The sequence below is a fragment of the Cariama cristata genome, unplaced genomic scaffold, assembly GCF_000690535.1.
Source record: "Cariama cristata isolate BGI_N322 unplaced genomic scaffold, ASM69053v1 scaffold44679, whole genome shotgun sequence".
In the NCBI taxonomy this organism is placed as follows: Eukaryota; Metazoa; Chordata; class Aves; order Cariamiformes; family Cariamidae; genus Cariama; species Cariama cristata.
Genome location: NW_009637139.1, coordinates 1544 through 28930, shown reverse-complemented (window position 1 = coordinate 28930; position 27387 = coordinate 1544). Strand labels below are relative to the sequence as shown.

Genomic DNA, 27387 nt, shown 5'->3' with positions numbered 1-27387 from the left:
AAGAGTCTTGACCTTATTCACGGAAAGCATTTCAATCCTAGGAAATGGGCTGAGAAAAGCAGCAAGAATGTGAGTGATAAACTAGTGTGTAATAGATAAAGACTAATGTGACTGACAAAGCGAAGCCTGTAGAGAGAAGAGGAATATTTAGTCTTCTGGCTAGATGTAAAATACTTAAATTAGTGACACTGAAGGGTAGTGCAATGAATTGGCCCTGAACTGCTACTGAAAATTTGTCCTGAATTTAGTTTCTTTTTTTTTTTTCATGGTTTAGATATTTTCCTGTAAATACGGGAAAAGCAGATTGGTTGACCAATTCCTGAGCAGCACAAAGACAACGTTGTTCTGAATGTAAACCAAATAACTCAGTAGGGAAAAAAAGTTTCTGTTAAAATAGACAAAGATAGGTATGTTATTGTAAAATTCTGTCCTCTTATATTCATGACATTTGATTGACCAAATCTCCACTTACATGAACAAGTAACACTTCACATAGTTTAATAGAAATCGAAGGGTCACAGAATGGTTGAGGTTGAAAGGGACCTCTGGAAGTCATCTGGTACAAACCTTAGAGCTGGTTGCCCAGGACTATGTCCAGATGGCTTTTGTGTATCTCCAAGGATGGAGACTCCACAGCCTCTCTGGGCAACCTGTGCCAGTGCTCAGTCACCCGTACATGCACTTACTCAGACCAGCAGTTAATCCTCCCTTTTTCTTTCAGAGTGTTCATGTTTTGTAGCAGAGGAAAAAATGTAGTCAGAAAAGTTGCATTGGCATTGGAGGATGAGAAGACAGAATACAAAAGATATTCAGTATACTTTTTTTTTTCCCCCAGAGTCTTGAAATGAATGAATCTCTAATACAGTATTCCAAAAATGTATCTTTTCCCATTATGATTCTATTTTTTTTCAATAAACATAAGTAATAAATATGGCTTAATTTAAGTAAATGTGTCAAATAATATTTAGGACAGCAACATGAGACCAAAATTGCATGTTTGCTTCAGAACCCTTTTGGGGATATAATTCAGAGACCATGATAACAAAGGAAACGCGAACAGAGGAAAAAAAAAAAGTTGAAGATGCATATAATTTATGTAATCTTGGATGTTACGGTACACAGTCTGTGAGGCTTGGCTCTGCCGGGAGAGGGCTGGCGCTCACCCAGACCCTGACTCCTGGTGGCAGTCTCAGCCCTGGGGGAGAGGAGTCGTAGCTGTCCCAGGCTCCCTGAAGTAGCCCGGTGTGTGGATTGAGACTGAAGTAATGTCTTCCCACCAGTACCTGATAGATGAACACTTGCCATATTTTGGAGCAGTAGCTGTCAAGTCTTTGGATAATGGTTGCAGGGTGGGATAGCGGTTGGATGAGTGTGGCTGGGACTGGAAATATAACCTACCCATGTATGTACCTAGCAGGAGATGTACACAAATGTGCCTTGGTGAAAACTGAGCTTCCACAGTAAGGCTAATGAGTGTTGCTGAGTTTAGAATCTCAATTTTGGGCTTACAGGCCAGACTGACACTTTTTGGGTCTGTGGTCCATTGCAAGCTGGCCGTACACCTGCGCTTGCAGATTTGATCCATAGTTGTTCCTCATGCCCAGGTTTTGAAACACAGAGGTTTGGAATTGTTTTGCAATACAGTAACACTGTATTTTCTTTTCATTTCTTCCCTACCTAGCTTAATCTCAAGGCTTTGAAAATACGATACACATGGCACAGATCGTAACATTTTTTCAGATGCTATTAATTCTGCTACTTCATGATTACATCTCAGCTGAAGATGGGGAAACAAGAGCAAGTAAGTCTTAATTTTTATATTTCAGATAAGGGCAACTTCAAAGCATGCCTTGAATTTATAGTAACTATTTTTAGGTCCACATGTACACTTCTGTTGATGGTGATTTTTTCCCAGTATAATTTTCCTGGTGAAAATCCTATAATATATGATAAGTAACTTAAATATCTTATTTCTCCTTGAGGAAGGGAATATCTTTATTTCCTTTTGTGTCTTGGAGATGCCCAAGGGAGCAGATGGAACTGTAAACCTCCAGTCTTGATTTAAACTTGTGTCTTGAGTATTTATATTTTCATTGCTTCCGAAGTCATGTTTTGAATAGCTTAATGTTACGTGAGAAACTAAATCAGAAAAATAAAAGTCCTGTGAGAGGAAGCTGACATAACCCCAGGTCTGAGACAGACCTTCTTGCATATTCTTCAAAATTAGCATCTCAAACACCACCAAACCAAATTTTATACTCTAAATCTGGTTTATGGAGAAGAAAAAGTTAACATAAAGTAGCTTTTTGAAACACAAAGTGGCTGAATAAAAAGAGTGTGGAAAACTTTCCTCTGGTCACAATACTTTCAGGACCAGTCTTTTTCCTCCAGTTTTGTTCTCAGTCCAGCAATTTTCAGTATTCTACAACAAGCTCCATAAAATTCCTTTTGGTCTCTAGAAAGACATGTATTTTTTTCGTCTACTTGCTCTAAGCTGGGCCTGCTTTCAGCAGGGTCCAATGATGTCCAAAGTCCCTTCCAACTGAAATTACTCTGTGATTCATACCCCTGGACCACAGAGTGATGCACTCTGATCAGCCTCCCAATGTCCTTTCTCTTCACCACCACCTGCATTGCAAAAGCATCCCCTCAGCAGACAGTGGTCACTTGCTTTCAAGGAAGGTCAAATCTTGACCTGACCAGAAGTGTCCATAGGCAGATGTCAGGAAAAGGAAAAGCTCTTCTTCCTGTGGTGGATCTGCAGCCTTTCACAAAACAGAAAGCACACTAATACATGATAACCCCCATGACCCCATGCAACTTGGAGTCAAAATACCTCACCTGGTTTTGGCCATCTCCTTGGCACCTCGTGTGTCAGTTATCTAAGCTCCTTTCACAGTCAATGAAAGGTGATTATCTCCTCTACAGGGTTATTCCCTCCATCTGAGCATATGCGTATAAGATGAATAGGACTGTCCTGTAGAAATGCTAGTGTCAGTCCACGGCCTGCAGTTGACAATTTAGTCTAAAAGCTCCATTTATAAGTCACTAGAGCTAGGAGAGCTGAATCCATGCCCAGGTCATCATGCAGTTACATTATATTTGTTAAGTGGTTATGTGATTTTATATTCTGGAGATTGAGCTCGTTCGCTGAGCATTTTTCTTCTAGTAAAATCAGAATATGCTACCAGCAATGTTCAATTGAGACTCAGGATTTTATAGTAACTAGTTCTGTAAGTGCCATGTACCAGTGTCAGAAGTCAGTTAAATGTATTTGTAAAAGGATTGGATGTTACTGCTGAATTCTGGAGTATTCAGACTATAGCCTTCCTCTGCAGTGTGCTTGGTTTGCTAACAAAAATGAGTTTTTATGTTTATCATCTGTGCAGACAAGGAGATATGGAAAAAACCCAATATGTATTCCTATCTGCTCATTGTATGAAGTGGAATTGCCAGCTAAGGAACTGAATTCCAGATTTTTTTGTAGTCATTTCTAGTGGTAATATAAAAACCAGAAAATGGTATCGTTTTCAGATAGAAAGTTGAATCTGTGTGGTTTACAGAAACAATCTTGTTTTCTCTGATAAACTCAGCTGATTTTTTTTTTAAATGAAATGTATTTATCAATATAGATTCTAATACAAATGGTAATTGATATGAAAAATATTTCCTGTGGAAGAAGAAGGTGGAAAAATTCATTAAAATATTTTTGATTTTTTTTTTTTTTCAGGTTGCAGAACTGCCCCAGCAGATTTAGTTTTTATCTTAGACGGCTCTTACAGTGTTGGCCCAGAAAACTTTGAAATAATCAAAAGCTGGCTTGTCAATATTACAAGAAATTTTGACATAGGGCCAAAGTTTATTCAAGTTGGAGTTGTCCAGTACAGCGATTACCCTGTACTTGAAATTCCCCTTGGAACTCATGAATCCACCGAGAACCTCATCAGGGAAATGGAGTCCATACATTACTTGGGAGGAAATACAAGAACAGGAAGAGCTATTCAGTTTGCCATTGACCATCTTTTTGCAAAATCTTCAAGATTTTTAACAAAAATAGCAGTTGTTCTCACTGATGGAAAGTCCCAAGATGAAGTCAAAGACGTAGCAGCAGAAGCAAGGAAAAATAAAATCACTTTGTTTGCTATTGGTGTTGGCTCAGAAATTGAGGAGAATGAACTTAAAGCTATTGCCAACAAGCCTTCATCAACTTATGTATTTTATGTTGAAGATTATATTGCAATATCAAGAATTAAAGAAGTTATAAAGCAGAAACTCTGTGAAGGTAAGATTGATTATAAAATATCTTAAGTGTTCAGAATGTAGTTCTGTACCCATATTTCTTTATTTCACAAGCAGAATGCATGATTAATGTAACTAAGGCACCTGATAATCTTTGCTATGACCTTCTTTCGTTTTGATCTTGTGTGTGGAAATCACTCCCAAAATGTTACTTTCTCTGTTAAACAAAGAAGTGTATTTGGGAAGGGTATGGTGCTTTTTTAACACAGTGTGTGTTTAATTTCAGCACACAGCATTTTGCCCTAAGCCCCACATTTTTTGCATTGATAAAGTTTAGAAACCCTAAAATAGTAGAGCAGTTCTCATAGTGCTGAGAATATAGGGCTTACTTTATCCTTTTCCTAGGTGCAACTGATACTCATTCGCAGTCTAGCATTTCTTCTTGACAGCTGAGAGGGTAGCCTATCATTACAAACAGGAGTTCTTCCACTAGTATGTGTTGAAAAACCCAGAACAGAGACTTTTGGCAAAAGTGCCTGGAATTGTAACAAGCTGTTATGATCTGTTTTAGAATGATTTCATAGAAGAATTAGCCAAGACCAACATTGTAAAATGACTTTTTAGCTTTAGAATACTAGCAGCGTTATTGCATTGAGTTTTCTGATAACGGTGTAAAACCGTGGCTTTCGCATATATATAAAAAAGGTAGCTTCTAAAAGATAGCTTCAAAAAATTGCTTCTAAAATATATCACTCAGGACTCTATTATACAGTGGATGTTTATCAGTGCTATTTTGTACATGTTTTATTGCCAAGAATTGATGCAAGTCATATTTCAGTTGTGCCGTATTTCTGCACTTAGTAAGAATGAAAAATAGTTTTCATTTGCTCTCACTTTGAGTATGGACTTCATTGAAAAAATATGATGATACTTATGTTGAGGATAATAGTATTTATTTCTTGATACACTTATGAAAATCAGAATAAATCCTGGAGGATGCTGCGAAAAGTTCGTTTGTGCTAGATAATGGGATTAAACATAAAAAAATTATTTCATGCCTCAGGAAGGAAAAATAAAGCATCTGAAAACTATATAAAAAGGGTAAAAGGGAACAAGATTTCAGTACAGGCTCTAGAGTTGCTGTGACTGGTACTATGGACTGGAAACACAACCCCATTTCCTGTGGAAGACAGTTCTTAATTTTACCACTGAGTTCTGCATCCTGTATAATGGCTCTGTTAGTTACCAAAGTAGTCCTGCCAGAAGATGATCCAGAAGACCCAAAAAAGATCTGCCTGACTGGGAATGTTTTTATGTAATTCTTCAATGTGCCATTGGAAATAAAGAATAGTTTCTTAATGTATAATTTTACGTGTGCTTAATTTGTATTGTATTGGTTTGGAATAGTTACTTTGGCTTTCATCCAGAATAATGGCCCTCTCACATAAGGTAATCCTATTTCTGCATTTATTTTTTTATTTTACACCAAATTTCCAATACTGTAAATGATAAGAGATTCTTGTGTTCATTTTCTTGTCAGTGGGTATGATTATCTGTAATCTATATTAATGGCAATATGACTGTTACTCAGTTTTGAAATAAATGAGTTTAGAAAATGTTTCCATGATAACAATGCACTGTGAAGAAACCTGAAAAAATAAAATGTTATTACTTGTACTTAATATCGTAAGTATGTTGACTTAAATGCTGCATCTGTGTTTTGAGAAGAGTGAGAAGTTGTGTTGGACTTTGTATTTCCTTTTTTTTACTTCCTTTTTGTTTTTTTTGAAGCATTCAGAAGGTAGAGAGTTTCCAAAAGGTAGGAAAAAAGAGTTCTTGCAATTCTTTCTTGTAGAACCAGACACATAACTTTTAATATATTTTTAAATTGCACATAAGATGACATTTTGCTGTGGAAAGGAAAAGAAAACTAAGGGGAATGAACATGGCTTCTTACTGCTGCCCCAAGTACCTGTGGCATATCCTCTTAGGATGGATTGTCCTGTCCCACCATAGATAGTTTGTGCAGACACTCACCTGAATTTTCTTAGAGTTTATATATCCTGCCTCCCCCATCAGAATGAGGTAGCTTCTGACAGCCCTTGGGTTGGTTAGAAGGACAAGCCATGCAGCATTGCTCATATTGTAAAGAAAGACCAGTCTGGACCTTTCAGCTGATAATTCCCTGGCACTGAAACATGAGTTTTCCAGCCCATGGCTAGTCGAAATGGAGGTGAAAGTACTCTCCACCCCTTCTTTGGAATGTATTTCTAACCTCTTCCCTTTCTTGAACTGATGCTTTTATGAAGAAACAACGGGAAATGATTGATGAAAATGTATTTATTGTAAATATTTTAGCATAATTTTAATAAAACAAAAAGTTGTTTGCTTTCTTTTCATTGATTCATTATTCTAACACAATGTTGGCTTTAGCACTAAATTTCAATCTGCTATCTCACTTTTTTGAGGCAACTTAGGTCCACTGCCTAGTATTGTTTTTGTGTAAAGAGAATTAAACAGAGATAACATTCAGGTAACTTTAATTTCCACAGAAAATATATCACTCGGTATTTGGCCAGTGAGAATAGCTTCAAGCAGATTTCAGTGTAAGAGATAAAACAGATCAGATTCCATTTCAAGCAAAAAAAGATGAAAAAAATGGTTGTAGATAATTCTACCTTTGTCCATTTTAAACCTGATTTTATAGTTGGGAGGGATGCTGGGTTAATCCAAATTGTTAGTGGATCGTGGCAATTAACATCTGTAACTTTGTAGCATTTTGAAACCATACAATTTTAGAAATTAAATTCAATCTTTTTATTAGTCAGATATTGTAATACCTTTTAACTACAATTAGTGACAAATCAAAATAGTATGTGAACGTAATTGGAGTAAAATATCTCTGTATTCACGCTTCATGTCTCTGAGGATTCTGCATGTCACTTCTCATGTTATACTTAACTGGCAGTTCTCAATTCTCTTTTATTTCTTGAAATGCAGCTACAAAAAATTAAGTGGGAGGTTACTTTTTGAAAGTTTTAAGTCATATTTTGAACTGTACTTGCATTTTTTACTTTGTAGAATCTGTTTGTCCAACAAGAATTCCAGTGGCAGCTCGAGATGAAAAAGGATTTGACATTCTTGTAGGATTAGGTGTGAAGAAAAAGATTAAGAAGAGAATTCAAATACCAACCACTAATGCAAAAGCTTATGAAGTAACCTCACATGTTGACTTGTCGGAATTGACAAGGTATTTAAACTTACAAATACACTTCTAAATTTAGTAAGAATTTTTTTTTTGTTTGCTTAAAGTGAGAGAGACTTATTTTAAAATTTATATGAATGTTCAAGTACTGTCTTCCCCCCTGTTCCCCCTTATTTAGGAATGTGTTTCCAGAAGGTCTGCCGCCATCCTATGTGTTTGTTTCCACTCAAAGATTTAAAGTAAAAAAGACATGGGATTTGTGGAGAATTCTAAGTCTGGATAAGAGACCACAGATAGCAGTCACTATTAATGGAGAAGAGAAAACATTATCATTCACTACAACAAGTTTAATAAATGGCACACAAGTTATTACTTTTGCTACACCTCATGTAAAGGTAAGGAGTAAATCGTCATCGTGCTGGAATGCTCATTTAAGCACACATTATTCCTTTTCCCTTTATGGTTTTTAAAAATGAGTGGTCTTATTTTTGGCTGCTTGGGCATTTAAAAATAAATGGGGAGTACTTTACCCATGTTTCCAGAGTGTCCACAGTCATCATCATTGTAAATGCTTTGCAGATGCTTTCTACTTAGTAGTTTTCAGCAGGTAATTGTGAAGATCACAGAGACTTTTTTTCACATAGTTCTTTGCTTAACATGTGCTGGAAAGCATTTTTTGCTTTTCATATAAAGACTAGAAAATGTGAATGAAAACAGTCCATTTTTAGAGAGAGTTTTTGTTACGTGTCTAAATTCCTTGAAAATACATAATGACAAAAGTTACTTTCTTCTCCAGAAGAGTAAATAGCAGCTTACAAAATGAGAGTTCAGTTTGGATTTGTCTAGTTCTCTGATGAATAAAAATTCCTTTCAGCTACTCATTTTTCTGACTGAAGGGATTCCCCTCTTTGTGCAAACCAATTTTATTGTCTTCTAGTATAATCTGAAGGTTCTCCTTCAGTATTTCTTCAGTAATTTCCAGTGAAGTCTTCAACTCTTGTAAGAAAGTGCTTCATGGTCCAGTGGGTTCAACTTTTCTGGAAAGCAGTGGCCTGCACTTGAATCCTTGCTCCAAATCAGGCTGAAGGAATTTGAAATACAAGTCCTCAGAGAAGGAAAGACTCCTATCCAAGAGAAGGTCTTAACTACTAAGCTTTTGCTAGGTCGAGGTATTTTATTCTTCTGTTACTGGATGGAGAATTTTACTTTTTCTTTTCAAATTTCCTCTGCCTTTTTATGATTATTAGTAGGTGAAATAATAATTTTTTTTTAAGAAGCAGTGTTAAACTTGATTTACTGGAAATTGTTAGAAACTTCAGTTTCAAGTCAGTCCGAAAATTTGTATTTAATTATTTCTGGAAGCTGCAGTGACAAATCAGTCTTATTCCTGCAGTACCAGGTATTCATGAACTTCACCGTGAAGATAAGACTTTTGTTTTTTTTTTTTTCCTTTTGTGTTTCTCTATGCTTGTATTGCTATTATGGAGAACAATAATTTTATACCCTTTTTAGAGCTGTATGTCTCTAAACACACTATAAGTATTGTTTTGCTTTTAATGAACCTTTTCATTTAATAAACCTTTATGATAATGTATCACTTTCACTCAGGAAAATGGAAATGTTATATACTCTGATCTGTTGTTTATTTTATCTTGTAGTGAGAGCCATTGTAAATAAAATCCCAACCTACAAATTAAAATAAAATAGAAACAGAGGTGCTATCTAAGGGTATATACTATTAAGTGAAGTAAGCTTAATTTTTGTTTATGTCTACAAAAGGTAACAAAGATATATAGCATACTGAAAGATGTATGTTTCAGTTTGCTCTTATGTATGCCAACTTAGTGTGGGATTAGTCTCTATTAAATTTAGCTATACAAAAGTTAAGCATCTAGGCTAGCTAGGCTAAAGAGCTAGATTGTTTTTGAAATTAATGGATAGGCTAAAGAAGAAGGCGTTTCTTCCCATGTTGAATTTAATTTCTAAGGTAGATGAGAGAAATACTTCTCTAAAGGTCTCTCTCATTTTCTGTTACTTGTGGAACTATGCTATTTGTTTAAACTAAGTCTTAAGCTTTAGAAACCTGAGGTTTTCCGAGATGGTGAATGTAATATTTGGTTTATTCATTGCAACATTGCGATTCTTTCTGCCAATACCATGTTGCCTTTAAGACTTTTTTTCGTAAGAGATTAAGTAGAAAGACTTCCAAGTACTGATTTGTTTTCACCATGACTTAAGATTGGAAGTGTTTGAGACATTATACCTCTGCTGAAAAAAAGGCCTCTGGCTTCATATATTTAACAAATACAGATTTGAGCATATTCAAGACCATATACTGAAAAAAATCTATGTGAATTATAAAATAATTCTGAAATAGGGATTAATTGCTACCACATATCATCTTCTCAATTATAATATTACTTCGCAAATACTTTTTGCCTATACAGTTTACAATTTTTTGTATGACAAAAGCTGGAACATTGATCACCTCAACCAATAACAGTAGTTTAAATGCTGAAGTGCAGTTTTATTGTTATTTCAATTGAAGACGTTTTGTTTTAAACAATTCTGTTTCTTCACTTTTCTTAGGCATTGTTTGATGAAGGCTGGCATCAGATTCGTCTCTTAGTAACAGAAGACTTTGTAACTTTGTATATAGATGACCAAGAAATTGAAATGAAGCCTTTACATCCTGTTTTAGGTATTTATATCAGTGGCCTAACCCAAGTAGGAAAGTATTCTGGAAAGGAGGAAACTGTACAGGTATGCATATGCTAAAACCACAGTCATTCAGAAATTCTGCTGTAGGTTAAAATTGCATTGGCTCCTTCTGTTTTCTTGAACTTAGTCTTCTAATTTACACTAGGCTGAAATGTAATATACAGAATTTTAATAGTTAAGAGTGGACATAAATGATCAGGAGGACTCAGCACAACTGATATATCCTGTGCAGTGGGTGCTTAGTTGATCTTCGGGAGGCATTTGTTTTTGCTGAAACAGAAATTTGTTGCAACATGGACACCTGAATTTGGGAGAATAGCAAGGGATTTCCTCTGTGCTTAACACTTGCATATAATTTCTCTCCATCAAAGTATGGGTTATGCTGGTTAAAAAGGGAGAAAACAAAATTTTGATGAAGTTTCTTTCTCATCACTAGTGGCCACAAAAGTACAAGGTGTATCAACTGTGTTTCTGTTATACTGCAAATGTTTGATACTCAAACTGCCACTGATTCTACTGTTCTGGAAAACCCTCCTGAAAACCCTGTGCCAAGGTTCTCCTATATTCGGAGGAAAGTTAAAGTCCTTTTGCCTTCAGCTCTTTGCAGACACTGAAAAGCTGGTTAAAACTTCAGGCTGTATAAGTAAAGGCTGTGTAGATCAGTGGTGACTAGTGTTCCAGATGTTGGCTAAATAGATTGTTTCCTTATATTTATAGCAGTGTGGTGATGACATTACTGATCAGACTGATAGCAATAGAAATAATACTAAGAAATACTGAATTACGTATGTAGACTTTTTTAGTTATTTTGAAAGCTGTGCTTTTTTTGTACTCTAATTTAATGATCCTTATTGCTATTAAAATATATTAATGTGTTTTGCATTATCATTAACTCTCTTCAGATGTCTTTACTCAGTTACTCCTGAATTTTGTGTATTTGTAGCCAGGCTTCAGTTCTATTATTATCATATTCTAAAAGTGTACATGGAAACTTGGATGACGCACTGTGTGTGTAACTCAGCATTTCTGGTGGTACCATTGTCCGTATACTAAAGTACCCCTTTGCGAAAACTACTGAATGTTTGTCACAGATTTCTGATAGGACTTCAAGCACTTATGGCAAGGAAAGTAGAGATTTCAGATGTAATCAATCATCTCATGCATTTTCTCTATTGGTGCAGGATTATCCCATTTTTATACTCTTGTGCATTCTAGGATTAGAGGGTTGGTTGTTTGTTGTTGTTGTGTCTTGTTTTTTCTCTTAAGTCACTGCAGAAATGGGACTTTTATAGATTTCCAGTAATACAGTTTCTGAGTTAAAGAATGTTAGTAGCAAGACACGCTATCTCAAATAAAAATGAAAACATTTTAGGAATGTCAAATTGTATGAGATCCTCTTCTGATAGTGGCCTAGAAGAAAAGTAGAAAATTTGCCTCAGGTTGCATTTTTATATTTCCAGGTGATTTCTTTTTCTAAAAAAGGTGTTTCCTTTCTCCACTTTCTCAGACTGTGATGCATTCTGCAAAGCATTAACAAGCTTTGCCAGGATATTTCTGTTTAAACTATGATGACAGAGAAATATTTTAATGAATCTGCATACCACCTTTCAGTGAAAAAGTATTTTGAAATCCTTTAAGGAAGAAATCAGTTGGAGTCGGATGCAAAGTATGATACAAGAATCTTCTTCAGAGATTCTTTGGTGAATTTTCATTCACTTTTTGTGCTCTGATTCACATGTTTTCTAGTGATATTTTGCAAGTGTTCTCTATTCAATTAAGATCTTACTGGCTAAAGTGCTTTCCAGTATAGCAATGGTAAACTTGTGTACATACTTAAGTGTTGTGAATTGTAGACATTTTAAATTTGAAAACACATATTGCTAGGCATGGTATTAACAGACTCCATTTTCTGTGCTTTCTTCCCCTGCTAGTGCAACATATATAGTCTATGATTTCAAGTGAGTGTAGCAGGGCTTTTTTCTCTTTGCAGTCATTATAGTTTATGCTGGAAAAAACTGACTTCAGTGGTTTCATTTTTCTGGAGTGTAGCAACAGGGCAGAATGGCACAAACGTGCTTACCTGGTGTCAATGTTCTTGTTGGTTGCCTTTCAAAGCTTTATGTTATACAGCTAAACCAAATTCTTTCAAGCATCAGGGAAGCCTTCTGGTGCTTTACCAAAATTTACTAATCTTATATCTGATAGAGACAGATCGGTGTAGAAACACCCTCTCGGGGCTATTAAGGTAAAAACGGAAAAGGTTGGGTTTTGCCTGTGCTGTTGTAACTTGTTGCCCAATGATATTGGCAGCCAGTGTAATTCATGCTGTGCATATCTGAATTTATTGCCAAAGATTAGGGGTGGTGATTTCTATTTTAGAAGACAAAATCTTGGATTGATTATTTTTCTTTAAATAATTCTGTTACAGAATGTTTAATTGGTTGCATGTATTGATCATTGTGAGTAGCCTAACTAAAAATGTTTCTGTATCTTTAATTGATTTTTTAACCATAGTGGACATACAGAGCTTCCCGTTTCTGTTGCTTTTTAATATTTTTTTCATTTTTTTAAACTTGTGGATAATATAATTAAGAACAGTATAGTTTAACCTAATGTCAGACTACTAACATTTTCTCTAAAAAAACCTTTTATGTTTTGAATTATAGTTTGATATACAAAAACTGCGAATCTACTGTGACCCAGAGCAAAATAATCGAGAAACAGTCTGTGAGATCCCGGGATTTGTGAGTATGATAGACAAACTTTTGAGGACTACTTGGCATTTTTTACAAATCACTGTTTAAAACTGATTCAATGAATTCTTAAAATAAGTAATACTACATTGATTTGGCTGGTGCAAACAAATGCTTATTACTTGTGCAATATCAAGTGACACAGAACTTGTATGTTTTCAGCCTTATTTTTGCACAAACGTATTTTAAAAGTTTTTTTAGTTTAGATATTTGATGCTGGAAATTTGACAGCAGTATAGAAGAATCTCAGAATCTTCTGTTACAATGTAAGATTTTAAACATTTTAAATTAATAAAACTGCTAGGTTACAGAAGCATAAAATACTTTAAATACTACTTTTTAACTTACCTGATATACTTCTTGCTACTTGTCAGGTCATTTAATCACTGAAATTTTTGTACATAACTAACAAACCTGTATTTTTAAATCACCTTTTCCTATCAGAAGTATCTATTCTGATGTTTTGTGTTAAATATCCCATTAACTGAAATGTTGCCAAGATTTCATGAAGTATGTTCTGGATAAGACAAAAATGAAATCCTGTTCAGGATTTTATGATTCATGTAGACAGTTAGGAAGCTTATAGGGATCCTTTGATCCTCTCTTTGCCCTCTTGCTTACAGTTAATTATGCAATGAGATGTAAACCACATGCAAACAGATTTGGAAACCATTCATGAAACGCAGTTGGAGCCAGGTTTTCAAAAGTGTTCAGCTCCCATCTCAAAATATAAGCAAGAGGTTGTTTCATATGTACAGTTTCCATCAAAATGTCCTCTTTAGTTTGGTGTCTAAACCAAACTGAGCTAAAGCTAATCAGACACCAATATCTTACTATGTAAACTCATATTCTTCATGTCGTGATTTGTTTAGTATTAAGACCATTTTGCCAGTCTGACAGTAGAACTTGTGAGTCTTCAACATCCAGATATATTATTATTTATTGGACTTGCACAGACCCCAGCTAGTCTATTTTTCTTCTATTTGTTTGAGGCCAGTGTGTCCGTTGCAATCAACACCCTTATTAGGGCTTTTTTGAAAACTCACAGCTTTCATGTAAACAACAATCAGGTTGCTGGATTATTAGCTGTTCTGAAATCTGACTGTGTGTGTCAAGAACTAATGGGTTCAGGAACACTTTTGTAAAGTTAGCTTTAAATCCTGAAGTAAACTTAGTATTTCGCTTTTTAACTGCACCGCATATCTTTCTACTCTTTACAAAAGAGAAGTAGAATATGAAAAGTAAACAAATGAAAAACATTTTTGCATAAAGAAAGCAAACACTAAAAACTCCATCGTATCTTGCATTCTCTGTGATTTGGCAAGAAGTCCAAGGAAAAAGATTGCTTTTTGCCAATTTAGTTTCACTTGCTGTTGTTATAAATTGAGTTTGGACTTTACCCATGAAATTCTGGACTCCTTGCAGAAAATAAAAATGTTGAATGATCTCCAAGGAGGAATATGTAGTTTGTGGCACTGTTCTGTCAGAGTATGATTGTGTCAGAGCTCCTGAACTAAGCAGGGGCTGTATGTAGTAATTACAGCCTGAATTCATCCCCTTTCCTGGAGATACCTAGTTGCGTAGTAATTTTAAGCTCCCTCTATGATCCATGGAGAAAGGGAACCTTCTCTAGAGGTTGCCTAAGATGAAAATTGAATACAGAGGAAGCTGTCTCTCTCCACAGACTGTGTATGCAGTCTGTGGTGACTGTGTACATTAGAAAACTCCTGTACACGATGCAGCTAATGGTGGCTACTAAATGCTTAAGACAGACAATTTCATGGTTGGTATGCTGAAGTGTTTGGGGATGGATTGTTCTGTAGTGTTCAGACACTGGAAAACTCAATTCAATTGATAGCAGCGTCTAATGCAGTCACCCAGGAAAGTGAGAAAAAGCCAGCCTTACCTCTGTGCCGCTGTAAGTTTTCCCAGATGCTGGATTCAGGCGGAGATCAGAGGATTTAGAAATATTTTAGTACATTCTCTGACCTGAATGAGTAAGCAGAGGATATTTTGATGAGAAATTATTCCAGGCAAAAGATTTGACCCAAATCTAAACTTTTAGTATGTAAATATTTACATGGTTCAGTATTAATTCTAGTTTTGTCATTGCCTTTTAAAAATTGCTACTGATAGCTCCTATTGAAAGACCCTTAAACGAAATGAACTAAAAATTCATATGCATTGATAGCAGCTACACGTAAGTCTGAGAAAGTCTAAAATTTTCAATTATAATTCTTGACAGTTAAAGCCCTCAATTTATGATTGGTTTTGGTGGTGTTTACAAATGAGTGGGTTGTTGCCTGTTACAAATATTGCTGTACTCTGAAACTGTGTTTCTTCTTGTTTCAGAATGGAGAGGTAGGCTCAATCCTAAACTGCTCAAACTCAGTTTAAGGTAGTATTTGACTTTATATAAACTTCTTATTATTCTGGGGAATATACACTTTGTTTTGAAAAGGGGACAGAGGTTTGCTAAGCTTGAGTGCTGGATTTCCATTAACTGAACTCTAATCAATAGAGAAAAATCAGTTTTCTGAAGAAGCCCATATTTATTAGAAAAAATGGCCTGAATTTTTTTCCCTGGTTCAATTCAATTGCTCTTATTTGCAGGGCTGGATGCTGTTGCAAAATGAATGGGGATATGCACAGTCAGGTAGCTGTTACCTGCTTCATGCTAATGGGAGCTCCCTGAAGAGGAGTTTGTTTGAAGGCTTAATATGATAGCTTCCCTAGCCATCCTCATAACTCCACTTAGTACCATTGCAAGGGAAACATGAATTTGTGTTTTGATGAATCATTTGACCCTGAGAAAGAATTCCATTCAGAGAACATTGTAAAAAGTCTGCAGCATTTTAGAAAATATGAGTAAAATGTTATAGAAAGTGTTTTAGATAATAAAAACAAAATCTGCTTTTTTGTGTCTTGGATTCTTAAACTTTTACCTTTCCATAGCTCTAAGAACTTGCTGGATGAAAAAGAATTCACTGAATCTAACTTTAGCATATAGATTTAGTACACCCTAAATTTTGGGTGCCTGACCTTAGGCAAATGGATTTGGTCTAGTAGCTCTCCCCCTGCCTGCCTGGTAAAACACTGAGGTTCTATGTGGCTTCAATGGTGAGAAGTAAATACCTCAAAAAAACCACAGTCACTAGAGGGTGATGTGGTCTGCTAAGGTTTAGTGTTTACTGCTGTTTGTATAGGGAGCATAGTTTGGAGGAGGTCACCTAATGGTCTTTGGAGGATGGGCACCCTTGGGGGCCAGGACTAGTGACTTGTAGGAGTCGATGGTAGCAGCCATGCCCCACCTTTCCTCAAGTAGCTTTGTAGTTGGGACACATGCCCAGGAGGTAGGAGACTTGGGCTTTACATTCTTTTCAGGCTTGCTACACACGATAGCATGCCCATCGGTTGTGGTCATGCTATACGTGATTGATTAGATTCTTTTTACAAACTTTAATTAAATAGTTATATTTGATAATTGGTCACACTTCAAATGATGAATATCAGTTTAGGAGAACAGGTTTGCATGTTGCCAGATTTAAAACTATCAAACTGTATGACAAAATATTTGTGGAAAAGCAAATAGAGTTTCAGCTATCAGCCCAGTATTAGTACTTAATTTTTTATTTATTTTTCTTCTGGGTGGAATGATGAATTCATGCATGCAAAGTAGTCGGAGGGCAATATTCAGATAAGCAGAAGTTCCAGCTGAACAAAGCAGTTAATGCCAGGACCTATGCAACCTAAGGAAAATCAACTTCATATAATGTTATGATATGTTTCTTGAATGCTGTTGGCATGTGTATTGATAGCTGGTTTCACTCTTGGTAGTGCATGAATGGTCCTAGTGATGTAGGCTCAACACCTGCCCCCTGCATATGCCCGCCAGGAAAACAAGGACCTCCAGGCCCCAAAGTAAGTTTCCATTCTATCTTACTGAGCTTACACAACTTTCTTTTTTCTCCCCCCCTACCCCCCCCCCCCCCCCCCCCCCTCCCCCCCCCCCCCAATCTTGTGTTGACTGGTCATAGTCAGGCAAATTAAAAAAGTAGGGGACAAGTTCTCCTACTTCTGGTTTCCTGTGCATGAATATAGTGATTAGGATCCTCAAGGTCAGATTTTGGTGCCATAACTCCTAATAACACAAATATGTCTTATTTTTAAAGGAAAATGCTCATGGATGTAAAATTGTATTTCCTTGCTGCTCTTCAGCAAATTATCTTGCACTATTAGTTGTTTGAGAATGAAATGGTTTGCTAATAAAAGTCATTTAATGGAGAGGCTTTTTTCCTCTTTGTTAAAGAATGGACTAGAAGCTTACTGGGAGAGTTCCGCCTTAGCTGTTCTGCTGTTCTCTCTCCAATGTTGGTGAAGGATTAAAATGAGAACCAGACTTGGGTCTCAGATGTCTAATATGGCAAACTCAAATCCCTAGTATTTTGCTCTAGTACCTTTCTCAATATATGTACTAAGCAGTGCTTCCAGAGTTACTATCTTGCCTTATACAGGTAGATAAGAAAACCCCAAACCGCTTGTCTGTCATTAAACAAATGATTAAAAAAACTCTACTCTCATCATATAAGGGCTTAACAGTCTGCTGCAGCTACCTCAAGTCAAAGGGCCTTTTGCTACAATGTTAAGGATTTCTAATCAGGGAACTGGAATCCACAACATGTAGACCATTATTATTTCATGTAATAGAATTTTTGTGGTCTTTTACCTTTTCCTTTTTTTTTTTTATTTCCTTTTTAGCATATTAGAGAAAAAAGAGAGAGAGAGAAGAAAGTTTTTATAATGTAAAAAAAATTGAAAACCACATCTTGTAAAGTATGAAGGAGGATGAAATGTCAGAATTAGGGTGACCTATATAATTTTATTTAGATCCCTGCTTCATGTGCAATCTTTCAATTGCATTGCAGTATAATATTTTTGGGGGGATAACTGAATAATACAGATGACAAGATGATGCCTAACACGAAAGACTGCAGAAAGAGTGAAAAGGAAGCCAATTTAAGATTGTATAGGTTATCTTAGTTACAATATTTCTTAACTTTTGAATACTGAACTTTGGAACTGTGGAGATTTAAACTTAATTTGTGTGTGTGCTATGAATGGAGTACTATAAAATTAATTAAACTAAAACAATTTAAAAATACAAGTAACTGATATTTTAACCTTTTAAAGTTAAAGGCATAAAATTTCATAGTTCAAATAGTTTATATTTGAAAGCAAATTTATTTTTGCTCAAATCTCAAGCCTGGACTTCTTAATTTGGACAAGAATAATTCTGGGTAACAAATTATTAATTTAACAAATTACAACTTGCGCTTTTCTAAAGAGACATTATTCTATATATTTTCCCATTTAGTTCAGCACTACATTTCTGTGGTCTAAATGTGAAAGGATGGTTTTTCACAGTCACATTGAAAGCTAGTTTCCTATTTCCCTTCTAATGCCCTCCCTGCTTCTAACAATTCTGCGGTTGTAGCTTACCTGCAGGTATGTTGATGGTTCAGGCTGAAGAAAGCCGTAGCTGCCTAATGCTCCTGTAGAAGTAAAATGTTTTTATAGATCAAGCCTTACTGGATTTTGCTTTTCCTTTAACATGGTCATAACAGAGGTTATCAAAATAATTACAAAAGCCTTATAAGAAGAAATCTAAAAGAAGATCTTTTTTAGACAGCAATAAGTTTGTGGAGAGGAGTTTAGTATTTAGCAGGTTTTAATCCTGTCTCCTGCCTTTCCAGTGCTTTTGCTTTAAGAACTAGACTCAGCCAAAGCAGGTGAAAGTTTTCTTCAGAGTAGGACTACTAGGTTAACAAGGTTTTAATAAAGATTTTTTCATCTATTTGATGAAAAGGGCTTTTATTTCTGTTGATTAAGATGTTAAAAAGCTTGAAAGCATTTGAGATGATGGGCCAAACTTGTGTTGTAACTGAACATGGGCTCACTTTTCTAAGTCCTGCACAAGAAGTTGGGGAGAATTTTCCCAGGGAGGGTTTACAAGATCAGGTTTTTTTTGATGTAGGAATTATTCCTCAATAGCAGATATCTGAGCTTGCAGCCACTGTTTTGTGGAATGTATTAGGGTTAAGGTTGCTGTGTGCTAATTTTAAAATGCTCTTTCGTATCTTTTGTGTGTTAACATATTGCTTCTCCATAGGGTGACCCTGGGCAGCCTGGGAATCATGGTTATCCTGGTCAGCCTGGTCCAGATGGTAAGCCTGTGAGTACTAAACACTTAGTCATATATTGTAAATGCGAAACTAACAGGAGAAAAAACATGTACCACTGATACCAGATTTTCAAATTTAGATGGTTTTGTCTCCATTCTTTGAAACTGTGAATGTCGCCTAAGCACTATCTGAATGTAACAGTTCCATGAATATGTTAATCATAGTGTTTTTGTTTCAAGCTAAAGTATTGTATGATAGCATGAGTAAGGCACTGTTGAAAAGCGGAGAACAGGCTATGAGTGCTCCTGTTGGTCTTTGCATCAGTTTGCAGCCGTTAAGTTACCGCCTTCTGACCTTCAGTCTTTACTGCTTAAGAATTTTTGCATTAGAAAGTACTTTAGGGCAGCTAAAATCCTGTCTATTTTGTTTTGGGGATTGCTTCTCGTATTTAAGCTTGGTTCATTTAATTGCTTTTTAGCTTGCTTCAAGTAGTCCATCAAAATATGTAGATATGCATATACAATGTTAAAAATATGGATATTTTGCAGTTGTAAACATTACGTGTTAAAACATACACATAAAAATACCTGTATTTTTCTCTTACCCTAGATTTTACTTTTTAAGCTGGTATTCCATTAGTATAGATGGTAAAGACTGGAATAAAGTAGATGAGTAATATATATCCCTAAAATAAAAACAACAGGTTTGGCAATGGCTCATCTGGTCTTCATGGTTAAACATTTTTTAGTGTAATAAAATTGTAATAAAAGCAAATAAATATATAGAAATAGCCTAAGGTTTCGTTTAAAAATATGTTAGATCCCTGAATCTAATTGGAACCCTCTAAGATATTGACAGCCAAGCTTCTCTGTTGAGTAAGGTTTTGTTAACAGCCTGCAGTCTCTGTATGACCGAAGTGGTGGTGTGCATGTGCTTCTGGTGTGTTAAGTGAAGGCAGACCAAAAGCTGAGAAACTTGACCACCCATGTTTCTTTTCTAAGAATGTGGCCTCTGATGTTGCTTACTATTCATTAGAAGGTATTTTGTTTATGTTTAAAACAAAAAAAAAGAAAAAGGAAAATGTAAAAAGACAATTGGGAGCATTAAAAATAATTTGCTTCTGAAAAGAGGATAATTTCTCTGCTGAGATACCAGAAGCAGGAAGAGAAAAGTGCACATACGTACTAGAAATTGTTAATTCATTGTAGCTTTTCATTCTTATTGTGAGGACTAAATTTTATGGTGGAGTCTTTAGGTTGTAGTGTTATTTCGAAATCTCCATGGTGAGGTAGAAAAGAAGGTAAGCATCATGTCTTAAAATCCAGAGAAAATACAATTAGAGAGGAGTCCCAAATACTATTGAGAATAAAAATATAAGACATCCGAAAACATTAGAAGATGTAAGTGGATGAGCTGTTAGTGAAGACGGAATTGTTTATGAAAGAAACATTGGATTATGGATTGGAGAACTAAAGTCTATGGGTTTGGTTGAGACTTAGAAGGAGTATTAAGTTATTTTGGGCCGTTTTGGTCCACACTTGACAAACTAGAGAGACTTCAAGGGCAACAAAGGGCTGGATTAGACCTTTCAGCTTCACTCTCTTAGTAATTTTTCTAATTACTGTCCTGTGTAAAGATTCATGAGGGTAGTGTAACTAATCACAAGGCTTTCCCAAATCAGCCCTTGCTTATCAATTTTAGTATCTCTAGCATGTTATTCCTACCAAAGACACACTACCTACCAACTTTGATGGCTCCATAAAAACACCTAACGTTCTATTTTTGTTAAGAATTTTTAATACTAGTAATACATTTCATTTTTATGTCAACTAAAGATGGAAACAGTGAGATTGATACTTACTTGGAAGTGTGTATACTGTAAGGGTAATAAATATTACCAGTTACAAAGAGAAAGCTCTATGCTACACATTATAAAGTGTTCGCATTTCTCCTGTTTTGTTGCTTAGTTACGTGTTGGCTTTTTCTTAGGGATAGCAGCTGGTTCATTTAACTGTGGTGATTCCTTTTGGAAGCAGAGTTAGTTTGACAGGAAAAAAATAGGCACTGAAAACAAGAAATGAAATTGTTTCTAAAAACTGAGAATTCCTCTGTTTTAAAATCTGGGACTTGGTATATTGAAACCTGGCCATGGTAGCCCTAATGACCCAGGAGAGCGGTGAGTACATGAATTTTTCAGTAGTTCCACAAGCAAAGATCCTTATTTTTCCTGTGTTACAAAAAATTTTTTATACTTTTGCTTTTGTGTTAAACAGCTTTTGATAGCTATTACCTTCAAAGTTTGTTTTCTTTAGTTCTAGTTCCAAAAATCTGAATTGAAATTGTCCATGCTATAAAATACTACATTTTGGTTCCAGACAATCATGAAAACACATGTTTTAAAACGGGAATGGGTGGGATCTGAGCTGGGGAAGTGTGATATAATCAGAATAACTTTTCAGTTGCTTATTGGTGGTGCTTAAGCTTCTGAAGAGCAGTCCTGTTCTCCTATACAAAGACAAGTATACAAACTGTCTCAACCCAGAGTTACATGGGACAAGGTATCCATCACAGTTTGACCGTGCTGATTGCTTGAAGTAGACTTGCAGTACAAATAAACATAGAACTGTCTTTAATCCAGCTAACTCTGATATTTTGAAAAATAAAGTGATATTATGTAAGCTTTAGTGAAGCCAGAATGGACTGGATCTTAGTAGGGAACTGTCAGTTTCCATTCTGTCTTTTAAAAAATAGATTAAGACTTTATTTGGGACGTGTCCAGTCAGCTCAACAGTATTGTTTTAGAAACAACTTGTTATGACTTTTTCATACTTTAATTAACAGGTTTCCACTTCAATGCTATATATCTTCCCATAAGCACTGAAATTTGAAACAGTGTGAATCACAAGGAGAAATAAATTGATACTATAGTCTTTCTGTAACTTTGTAATCTGGCAGTTAAGGTTTTGTTCCTGCAAGTGAGTCATAATGTGGATAGGTGCGTATTTTCTGAACATAAATAAGATTAATAAAAGTATCTCAGACAATTAGAGGAGAATCAAAAAGCCCTGCTAAAGGAGAAATTTTATCCTTTTGCTGAATTGAACTTCATACGTTATTTGAAGAGCTTACAGTTAACTCCTATAGCTTTATTAACTGGCTATGTATTTTTTTAAATATCAGCTGTAGCTTTTTGCACTCCTTCTTTGTAAGGACATAATTGCAAACCTATTAGATCATCTGCAGCTCTGGCCAGTACATTATTGTTCCTTACAGTAGATTCTTGAGTGCTTTCCAGGCTAGCTTTTAACCGTGAATAATGGGAGACCCTTTAGATGCACTGTGCAGGAAAATGGATTCCTCTCTCTGTCTTTTTCTTTCTGTTTTACTTACTTATTTGCTAATACGACTTGCACGTTTTCTGTGCTGTCAGTGATTTTCCTTGTTTGAGATAAGTTTGCTCATATGAATCTTTTTAGCTGTATCCCCTGGAGAACTCTGAAAAGCAAGCTCTTAATTCAGACAGCACAATACCCTTACAGGTAGTTGTGTAGTCAGTGCTGTTTAATCAAATGGCTTTTGCATAAAAAACTTTTCCTGGAAAGTCAGTCTTTTCTGTTCCCAAACATTTTTATGTTCTTCTCTAAAGTTATTCCAGTTTGCCTATCTGGTATTCATTTTCTTGGAACAGTATAACTGGTCACCAAAACGTCTCTTCCTCTGAGAAAGTTTTTAGGCATGCATTTGTATTACTATATGTAACTGATTTTTAAAGTAAAACATCGAAGATAGTTTAGTTTGTTGTTTCTGGGCTGGCTGGATTGTTGTAATACTTAAAGTTAGTTTTAGTCCAGAAAAATTCAAAACAATTCCCATGAATATCTTCAATATTACCAGAAAATAGTTGTTCACCTGGTGTTACCCAGTAAAATGGTTTGCTCTAATATTTGGGAAAGTAAACATAAACATGACTCATTTTCAATCATTCTTTAATTGTTTTTTTTTAATAGTTTTGTTTATAGTTTTCCCTTTAATTGCCATTTCTGTTTAGTTTCCGTACTCTGATAAATACAGAAAAGATCAATTGAAGTAACTGGAGAGAAGCACAAAAGTGGGAAGCATGATAAGTAATTAAAATACTTTTTTTTCAATCAAACATGGAATTCGGGACCTGAAATGATTAAATTGTCTTGTCAAGAGAAGTACCACTGGTAAATAAGCACAAGGGTAAAAATAGTATTTGAATCTCAACTGTAACTCATTTTAATGGGCATTATTCATCAGAAAGAAGCAGCTGGAGTGGTTGCTGGCTGTGAGAATGGTCAGCAGCCTGACTGTGCAGTCACAAAGCCGTTTTTTATTCCAAAGGATACTTTATATGTACTGGGGAAAAACTCAAGTTAAGGGAAAAAATAAATGAACAGAGTCTGTGCAGTGATCACTTGTGGTTAATAGAGGTGATAGGTTATCAGTCTGCTGAAAGAAATAAAAAAATACACTTATTTGTCAATTTTGAACTTTGAACCACATGGCTGGCAAATCTGGATGATTTTCCAGTATTCCATCCAGCTTCATTCATGAAAGTTTGGAACCATTTGTCTTGTCTTTACAATGTCCACAAGCAATGAGCAGTTTAAAAATAATCTGGTGTGACTGACTTTACTGATATACCCATATACAAAGTTCATTAAATATCAAAAGCCTACATAATAAGTAATTTCTGATCATTCCAATATTTCTTTTTAAAAAACTATGGAACATTATTACAGCTGTACTACCTAGAGTTTAATAATATTTGATGACCAACTGAAGGCTGAATCTTTTATGATGAACTAGTATAATGGCAATGACTATCTATTTCAACAGTACTTTTGGAATAAGAATGGGTAACAGTTTCACGTATACATAGGTTTACCTGTGCTATGGAATGGTTTGTAAGGGGATTGAAGTTGATATAAACTCTGCAGTGACTTTTCTCAGGATACTTTTAGAGACATAGTTGATAATTCAGGTGTAAAATGCTGCTCTCAATTCCAGAAAAATACATATTCCTCAGTAGCACTGTGACCTTGTTATTCTTAGAGGAACAATGTTTGCTCTATTCTGACTGATACAGTCATGTATTGGCTTCACTGAGACCTACTACTTTGAAATCAGGGCGATGCCTGCTGCTGACTTGGGTTGCATATGGCTATGCATTTCACACAGAAGACCATATGACTATATTCAGCAGTGGCCAAGGGCAGATCATTTAGATTAACATCTAAGCAGCAAGCAGGAAGTTATACTGCCTTGGTACATCATCCCATCTCCCAGAAGACTGAAGCTTGGGAAATTTTAAAACTGGATTTATGACCTTTTATTTAATAATCTTGATGGATTTTTTTTTTCCCTCTGTGATATTTGAGCCCAGAAGCTCATGCTCAGGTAAAATATGCTGCTAGCAGCTTTGAGCGATGAAAGCCTTGGCAGATGAGAGAGTAGCCAATGGAAGGAAGTGTAATCAAATGGAGAAAGAATGTAACAGGCCAAAACAAAACAAAGCCAAAAAGGCAACAGACAAGGCAACAAAAACTCTTTTCTGTACTTTTGCCATAATAATGTTCATGTGATTATAAATCTTTGATCAGGAGTCACCCCTAAATTTATGTTGGAGGGTAAAAGCTTCATTTAGGTACCTTTGTGATCTAATGCAGGATCTGCCCTTCATTTTCATGTTTTGGTGTGTGTAGACAGAGGATCTTCACTGCAGAGGCAGTTCTGGTAGCCTGCAGAAGCAGGTGCCACAAGAAGTCCTACAGGACCGTAGAGGGAGGAGAGGAGATGATGCTTATTCTGAGCTCCTGAGTTACCACTACTTAGGAAAGTCCCAGAGGAAGGACTAAGGTACAGGCTCCAGACAGACCCACTGGAGAGGGCCACTTGACGGATCCACATGTCCAAAGGGGCAGGAAAAAGAGAAGCCGTAGGCAGATGAGTACAGGCATACTGAGGTGTCAGAGAAGGTTGTTTGGGGGCAGGATGGGAAAAAAACTCCTTGAGAAAAGGAGGAGGAAGGACCTGAGGCAAAAACATTAGATGATAAACAACTTCTCAGAGAAAGGCTAAAACACTTAATTTGAATACATCAAGTTCTTTCTAACATTTCTTTTGTCTCAGGTTTTTAGTTACTGGTACTGTCAGTGAGGGAGAAGGTCATGGCATGACTGCAAATCTGAGTGTAGTTATGGACACATGTTTGAATAGCTATAAGAATTTCTGTCCTTTGTATTCTGTATTTTGTGAGAAGGGTTTGAAATGTTCTCTTCTAATGCTTTGGATAATTATGCTTTAAATGTACTAAAGACTTTCAGCAAGAGACTTCCGCAAGTCTCTCTGTCAGGATGTTTTCCTAACACCAAGTTAATTTATTTTTTTTTTGCAGCTGAATTCCATTATGCTTAGTTACATCACCGGAAATAGTTTTGTTTACTTAGTGTTTACAGTCCTTAAATATCTTTAGACCTTTACTGTTCATCCTTGGTTATTTCCTAGCCAAACTGAGCTTGTTTACTTCTCCCTTGTCTTTCCCAAGTAGTCTTGTTTTCATGCCTTTGTCATTTATGTTGTTCAGTGACTCCAGAAGCCAATGTTAATACCCAGTAAGACATTCCTGAAATTCTCTTTTCAACTCATGAATTATTTAGTATTTCTTTTTGTAGTCCCAGTCATTCAAATTGGTTTTTTTACTTGCAATGCTTGTAACATACCTTCAAGTTTATAGCTAAGTTCTTAGTATTGAGAATGGAATTTTTATTATGTAGAGATATTAGAAAACTAGCTACATAATGTATTAGAACATGCCTTGTTTGTTAAAGCTTCTCCTGTAACTGGAAATGAGCCTTTAAAAATCTTGGCATTTTTCAGCTGTTTTTCTTGAGAGAGGGGGAAAAAAGTGTCTATGTATGTGGGTTAATTTGTTGCTTGTTTTTTTTTCCTTTAGTGGAGAATAAAACAATATGTTACATTCTCATGTAACAATTCTAAAATAATGGATTTTAGCTTCAAGTCTTGAGGCTGCAAACTTCCAATGCAGAGATGAAAGCTTCTGAGAGCTGAAATCTAAATCTCAAATGTATGATTGCGATAGCAGTTACTAAAATTTGTGATCTAAAATGACAGGATTGTGACAACAGTTCTCTAGTAACCAGGAGGATTGTTTTTTGGTTAAATAGATGTTTGGAAATTTGTAAATATAACTTGCAAAAAGTCACAAGTCTTGGTTTCTTTTCCTTAGGGGTATCAGGGATCAGCAGGATTTTTTCCGGGTATCCCAGGAACTCCAGGGGTTCAAGTAGGTTTCTGTTTCATTTCCAGAATTTGAAAATCCTGCCAACTCTCTCCCGATACCATTGTTTGTCATTCAGAGTTGAGGTTTGGGGAATGAAAAGGGCTCCAGGGATGGCATGAAGTCAGAGGCCGTCCTTGGGTGAATTTCTCTGGAACTCACATGGCTTTGAGGTTTGACCAGTAGACTGCAAATCTAATTATTGCTAGGTAAGGCCTGTAGGAGCAGGACTCAGCTGAGGCTTAGACGTTTTCATCCTGGCCCAGAAGCCAAGCAGGAGTTCCTTCCACTTTTCTATGAATCAGTAACAGTGATATGAAGCCTTGTCATGGTGTTTGATTACCCACAGTTCACAAGTCCAAAAGAAGATTTCAGATAAAGCCCAGGCTGACGGAGGAGAACTCTTTTTCTTTCTTCGTTGTATTAATTTAGTAGCCCTTACTGGGACAGTTACATTGCATACAGTACTGTATTTTACTTATTGCGTGATCCAGTCTGGCTGGATAGTCAAGGCCTTACTAATTTGTTGAATTAAATATCTGAGAGTATGCTGGGGCCAAGAGCAAGTCTGCGACATGACATATGTGAAAACTGTCTGATGGATATTTGAAAAGAAGGGACATCTCTGGACTGGTACAGGCTGTGACACGTTCTTTTTTTCTTGGGGTGGTCCTCGGTTAGAGCAAAGAATTGTTTTGGTGTTTCCCAGTCATGGGTTGTGATGCTGTGCCATATTCATACATGCGGGATACATTTCATGCTTGGTTCTGCTTTTGTATCCAGTTACCAAATGTTGTGATCAGCCAGCTGACACACCAGTCACCGGGTCATGTTGTATTACATTTTTGTGTCTCATTCTGTATCAGATTGTATTAGTATTTGAGCTGGTTTTCATTTTTTCTCTCTTAGGGACCACGTGGCTTACCAGGTATCAAGGGAGAGCCGGGGAAAGATGGGGCTAAG

At 36.0% G+C, this 27387-nt stretch overlaps 1 protein-coding gene across 1 annotated transcript; it reads left to right on the top strand.

Annotated features, from left to right (window-relative positions):
- Window positions 1–1713: 1713 nt before the first annotated feature.
- On the top strand, window positions 1714–27387 carry COL21A1 (collagen, type XXI, alpha 1; the record flags this gene model as incomplete). Its single annotated transcript, XM_009708157.1, has 11 exons — window positions 1714–1801; window positions 3731–4282; window positions 7321–7489; window positions 7623–7839; window positions 10034–10207; window positions 12832–12909; window positions 15271–15279; window positions 16756–16839; window positions 19088–19150; window positions 26374–26430; window positions 27334–27387. Coding segments are annotated over exons 1-11 (1545 nt in total), but the record flags the coding sequence as incomplete, so codon positions are not given.